The 6,327-nt window shown below is 56.3% G+C and overlaps 1 protein-coding gene across 6 annotated transcripts in view; it reads left to right on the top strand.

Moving 5' to 3' along the window:
* Positions 1-5,874, top strand: part of DTNB (dystrobrevin beta) — a 138,915-nt gene extending 133,041 nt beyond the window's left edge. For all 6 annotated transcript variants that reach the window (XM_014961573.1, XM_014961572.1, XM_014961571.1 and 3 more), the window contains 2 exons: positions 2,426-2,459; positions 4,691-5,874. In XM_014961573.1, coding sequence (XP_014817059.1) covers positions 2,426-2,430 — 5 coding nt within the window. In that variant the 3' untranslated portion in view covers positions 2,431-2,459; positions 4,691-5,874. The remainder of the gene's footprint in view (positions 1-2,425; positions 2,460-4,690) is intronic.
* Positions 5,875-6,327: the final 453 nt, after the last annotated feature.

Below are 6,327 nucleotides of genomic sequence, written 5' to 3'. Positions count from 1 at the left end.
GGGGGGGGGGGGGGGAACGGGACACGGAGACGCGTAACCAAAAGCAGAACTTGGTCCAGAAGCCCTGGTGTGGAATGTAAATATTCTCTCTGCCAAGGAGTAAGCGATTTCTTAGCGCCGCGAAGTTAGAGAGAGAGAGAAATCTGGCAGAAGAAATGGAGGAGCGATCGATCCCTAGATGGCAGCTCCTCTGTGGGGTGTGGACAATTTGGGGGCTCCTCCAGACACTGAAGCACATGTGGCCACAGGGAGTCCAGCCATGGGGTGGTTCCGCCCCACATCACCCACAGGGACCTGTGGCTGGGATGCTCCAGGCACGTGGAGTCTCGACACTGATCTCCACCTGCCCCACCTTCATTCTTCGCTCGGTGGCCACGTGCCCATCCCCATCTCAGCAAAGCTCTTCCTTTCTTCCCATCCTAAAAAAAGAAGAGGAAAAAATTCCCTCGCAGCCCATGTGTTCCCCAGCTCCTGCCCCAGCACAGACCAGGGAGACGCTGCTCCTCGTGGGCGTGCTGCTGCTGGGATGTGTTTCCAGCAGCATCACCCTGGGGCTTCCTCACACGTTCCTTCACCAAGTTATTTCATTTTTCTCTCTGCCCCCAATTAACCAACCTCAGGACCCTCTTCCCCGCTGGAGAGGTTTCCATCCCTGCACTGGGTGTCACGCCGTGGTGCGGCTCTGGCAGGGTGGAGTCAAGGTGGCTGCATCTTTTGTGGTTAGGATCACAGATGGAGCAGCATCTCCAGAGAAGATGACAACATGGGTTTCCCCATGGCCAAGCCACCTCCATCCGGTGGCATTAGATGTCATTTTGAGTTACCCCCTTTGTGAAACCTGGCGTTGGGTATCCACACGTGGCACGTGTGTTATTCCCGTGGGACACCTGCTTGGCCGGGGCTGTCCCATGGTCCTGCCACCTCTCTCCGAGACACCCTGCTCCTGTTGGTGAGGAGAAGAGCTGGACCCTTGACCTGGGACATTAGATGTCATTTTGAGTTACCCCCTTCATGAAACCTGGCGTTGGGTATCCACACGTGGCATGTGTGTTATTCCCATGGGACACCTGCTTGGCCAGGGCTGGTCCTGCCACCTCTCTCCAAGACACCCTGCTCCTGTTGGTGACCAAGAGCTGGACCCTTGACCTGAAACGAGACTCTCCATGAGCTGGTCCCTTCGTGTATTGGCCATTTGGATGTTATAACCACCAAATCGCTGGAAAAGGGGGTAAAATGCTGTGATCTGCTCGCTCAGACTGCTGGGAGGAAGGGCATGGTTTGCAGCCCCATGGAATTTGTGAGACAAAAATACCCAATTTGAAATACACTGGCCCATAGTGATCAAAACCAGAGTCCATGCAGCCATCTGTTCATAGGATCATAGAATGGTTTGGGCTGGAAGGGACTTTAAAGACCACCCAGTGCCCTGGGCAGGGACTCCTCCCACCAGACCAGGTTGCTCAAAGCCCCGTCCAACTTGGCCTTGAACACCTCTTGTTCCTGGAGGACAGGACAGAGTCCATCCCCAGCAGATCTGTAGATGACACCAAAGAAGGAGGAGCAGCTGATACCCCAGAGGATGTTCTCCCGGACAAGGAAGAATGCAAAGTCCTGCCCTTGGGGAGGAACCAGGCACCTGGACAAGCTGGACATGCTGGAGGCCACCCAACTGGAAAGCAGCTTTGCAGGGAAGAACCCAGGGTCCTGGTGGACACCAAGTTGACCATGAGGCAGCCATGGGCCCTCATGCAACAAAGGCGAATGGTGTCCTGGGCTGTGTTGGGAGTGTTGGCCACTGGTTTGAGGTGGCCACCCCAGGAGTGATGGGTCCAGCACTGGGCTCCTCAGTCCAGGAGGGACACGGACAGGCTGGAGAGAGCCCAGCGAGGGGCCGTGGCAATGGTTAAAGCATTGAAGCATCCACCAGAGGAGGAGAGGCTGAGAGAGCCGGCATCAAATCAGTGTGTTTCAATAACTGATGGAAAGGAGTAAAGAAAACTGAGGCAGAGTCTCCTCGGTGGTGCCCAGAGCAAGGACACACAGTGAAATAGAGGAAATTCTGTTTGAACATTTAAAAATACTGTTTTACTGTGAGGCTGGTCAAACAGTGGCACAGGTTCCCCAGGGAAATCGTGGGGTCTCCACCCTGGGAGATGCTCAAAACCTGGTGGGACAAGGTCCTGCGGTGGCTGAGCTGCCTTTGAGGGGGCTGGGGTTGGACTGGGCGATCTCCAGCCACGCTGGGATCGCTGGGATTTGGTAAAATCTTTTGTACCCACCTTATATTTGGGGGGACCTGCCATTGATCCCAACGCTGTGAAGCTGTTTGTGGTCCCGAGGAGGGTTTCCCGTTGGAGCAAGGAGAGACGGGGAGGGTGGATGTTTGAATTTTACAGGAAATAAACGTCCCTGCTTTCTCCCGCAGGTTAGCGGGACGGGCGCAGGCTGCAGGAATTCAGGTAAGGATGGAGACATCTCTTCCTCCTCCCATCCCCTGCCACGCACGGGACCGAGTCCCTGCTCACCTCCTGCCCTTGTCCCTCATCTCCTCTCTCTGCACAAGGAGGGTTCCCCCCCTGCCCATCGCTCCACAACTGCTCAAAAGGATGCTTTTGAGGGTTTTTTTTGCGCTCAGACCCAATTCTGCTCCGTCGGCAGGCAGTGGGAAAACGTCATTAACTTCAGCGCAAACAGCACTAAATGCTATTTCGTTAGTGTTGCCTCTGTGCCCAGGGGCCTCGGCCAGGAAACAGAACCCTATTGTGATGGACCCTCCCCAGGTGTGCTAAAAATACCATCTCTGCCCTCAAAGAGCCTGCGCTTTAGGTGCTAATGGGGCAGCACAGAGGGGCAGACAAACGGGCGGTCAGGAGAAAGCCTGAGCCCGGCGGCGATGGAGCCTCTGGAGAACCTGAGTAAGATCCCTATCTTCACCCACCTGAAAAGCTTCATAGGGAGGGCACCGGGTCAGGTTTCCACACCCCGCCATGGACACGCTGAGGCCACAATGCCCACCTTTCACCATTCCCAGTGGGAAGAAGGAGGGTTCTCCTGGCAGACAAGCACAGCGTGGGCAGGCAGGTGATGAGAAGGAAGGGATGGGGACTGGTGTAGTGGGACCTTCTCTCCAGGACCTTCCCCTTTACACTGAGGCTTGATCAGTCATACAGACCAGACAGGAGAAGTTCTGTCATCTTTAACTTCCCAGCCCAGCCCCAGCCTGCGGTGATGGCCCTGATGGATCGGAAACCCAATTTTGCACGATAAAACCACCAGGGTTTGTCCTCAAAAAGTAATTTGCAAAGGAGCAAAAAAGGGTTTGGTGTGTTTTTTTTTCTGCCTCCCTGCCCTTTCAGAGCTGGGCAGAGAGAGCCCCAAGGTGGCTGGAGAGTTTTTCTGATCGTTTTTACATTAGGAATTCAAGTCCTGCCTCATCTGGGAAACAATCTGGTAACTCAAGGAGGAGTGAAATTAAACCATTCGAAGGGGAGGCGACGTGGCAGGGCTGTTTGTAGGGGCTGTGTGGGGCTTTTTCTTAATGTCCTTTTTCCTCTAATGGCTTTGGAGAAAAGGGTGGCTTTGACCCTGGTCACCCCGTAGCCACTGATGTGGAGATGAGAATCTCCCCATTCCCTGAGATGCCCAGCGGTGCCTCCACCACCACCAGCACTGGTGAGCACTCAATTAGAGCCAACTGAAAATAGGAGAGAGAGAGAACTTTCAGGTTTCCTTATCATCCAGAAAGAATGAAAAAAGACATGTCAGTGAGAGAAAAAATATCTTTCAGAATATGGTGGTGGTTCTTCAAGTTTCTCACGTTAAGGACTTGTGATGGGTCCTCCTGGACCTTGCTGATGGCAGGGCCCGGTCAAGCCGGACTGGTGTCACCTGGCCAACCTTTGGCTCTGGTTGGCTACCAATGATGGAGGGGGCTGGGATGGGCAGCATCCTCAGGGGCCATCTGTTCACTGATCTTGGCTGTTCTGGGGGAAAAATGCCCAGCACTGACCTCACTGTGGCTTGCAAAGTTGAGTGTGTCACCTCATGGGCCCTCGCTCGCAGGACCTGGGGACCTGCCACAGCCCCATGCTCCTGGTGTCCCTGGTGTCATTGACTCAGGAGTTTTGATTCTTCTCCCAAGGAACAGGTGATAAGACAAGAGGAAATGGCCTCAAGCTGCTCCAAGGGAGGTTTAGGATGGATATTAGGAGGAATGTCTTCACAGAAAGGGTTGTGAATCCCTGGAAGAGGCTGCCCAGGGCAGTGGTGGAGTCACCATCCCTGGAGAGATTTAAAAGATGGGTAAATGTAGTGCTTAGAGATACGGTTTAGTGATGGTTCTTGTCAGTGTTGGGTTGATGGTTGCACTTGATGATCTGAAAGGTCCCTTCCAACCCAGACAATTCCATCATTCCTCGGTTTCCCAGGTTGTCCAAGGTGAGGAGCTCTGGGGTCAGCAGGACACTTGGTGGCCATGAGGGGTGCTTGCAGGTTTGGTCAGCTCAGAGCTTCCCAGGGGCGTCCCCATAGATGCACAGCCCCAACCAGAAGGTTGAGGAGGTCCCACCACAGGAGTTTGGCTCCCATGACCATGCAGGACATCCCGTGATGTCCCATGACCATGCAGGAGGTGATGTCCAAGCCCCACAGGCCATGCCCACGGCCCCATTGTGTGTTTCCCACCACCCAGGCACGGAGGGTTGCGCTTTAATGCCCGAGAGCCGTGTCCCCGTCCTTCGGAAGAGGCACGTTCCAGCTGACACATCCACCATCGTGCGACCGATCCCAACCGCCCGCCGGCCACAGCGGCTTTTCTCCGAACCACCCGGAGGGGTCTTCCCCGTGGGCACCCGCCTCTCGGGTCACTGCATGTACCATTCTCCTCCACCTCCTCGCCCATGGGCACCAGGCGCTGCCCCACCGGACTCAGCCATCTACGGGAGGTTACACGTTTAAAAAAAGCCCCAGAAAAGGACAGCTGACGTCCCCGCTCCTGCTCCGTCTGCCCATCTTCTTTGGTTTCCACCCAAACGGTGTCCTCGCGGCGTCGTTTTGCCTTCTGCCCCTCGGGATGCCCGGCAGAGCCTCCTGGGTCCCCTTGTGGGGGTGGCACAAAGTGGGGGGGTTCTGCCTTCCAAAAACCCTCGAAACAGCTCAAAACCCCGCTGCCAGGGTGACGTCGTGCGTGACGTGGGGCGTCACTGGAGGGGACACGGGCTCTGCCTCCCCTCAGGCTGTTAAAGCCTCCCCCTTCCCGCGGGGGGGGGGCTCGGGTCAGCACCCCCCGCCCTCGGCTGCAGGAGTCGCCTTCAGGTTTTGTCCCAAATTTGTTTAAAATTCAGAGGAATACAGCCCGGGCAGCTCTCCTCTCCTCTCCCAGCCCTTTCTCCCCCAGCTGCTCAGAAAGTGCCGCAATCACTTCCAATCACTGCTCATCTTCTACCTTTGCTTTTTTCTTTTTTTTTTTTTTTTTTCCTCGGTGCTTGGGGATGTTATTTTTAGTGGCAGGAGCTGAGTGCCCCTAACGCAGCCATAAATATTTATCACGGGTGATGAAGGGAAAGGCGTTGATAGACCCCCAAAACCAGCCCTCGGCTTCTCCCCCGCTGGGACGGGATGGGGGGGAGAGCTGGGGGGTCCCTGCGGCCCCCGGGGAGGGGGAAAATAAACAGTGGTGGTGGCCACAGAATTAGCGGGATGTAAATATTGTGAAAGAGCTGTCAGGAGGGAAGGAAGGGAAAGTGACGATGGCCTGGTGCTGGCCACGGGCCGGCAACCTGCGCTGGTAGCACGGCCAGCCCCCCAACCCGGGGCTGTGTCCCCAGGGGGGTGAGGGGGGGATTCTGCCCCTCGGCTCTGGGGAGACACCCCCCCCCCCCCAAGTCAGAAGGACATGGAGCTGTTGGATGGGGCCAGAGGAGGCCCCGGAGATGCTGGGAGGGCTGGAGCCCCTCTGCTGGGAGGGGGGGCTGAGAGAGTTGGGGGGGTTCAGCCTGGAGAAGAGAAGGCTCCGGGGAGACCTTGGAGCCCCTGCCAGTCCCTCAAGAAGGGGGGCTCCAGGAAAGCTGGGGAGGGACTCTGGAGGAGAGAGGGGAGCCCTAGGAGGAGGGGGAAGGGTTGGACACTGCAAGAGGGGAGATGGAGCTGAGCTGTGGGGAAGAACTTGTTTGGTGGGAGGGTGGTGAGAGCCTGGCCCAGGTTGCCCCGAGAAGCTGTGGCTGCCCCATCCCTGGAGGGGTTCAAGGGCAGGTTGGACAGAACAGTTTCCCACCACCTTCTCAGGAGATAATTGCTTCCTAAATCTAGTCTCAATCTCCCCTCTCTCAG

Source organism: Calidris pugnax, unplaced genomic scaffold (assembly GCF_001431845.1).
Source record: "Calidris pugnax isolate Ruff unplaced genomic scaffold, ASM143184v1 scaffold639, whole genome shotgun sequence".
NCBI lineage: Eukaryota > Metazoa > Chordata > Aves > Charadriiformes > Scolopacidae > Calidris > Calidris pugnax.
This window is presented reverse-complemented; position numbering and strand designations above follow the sequence as displayed.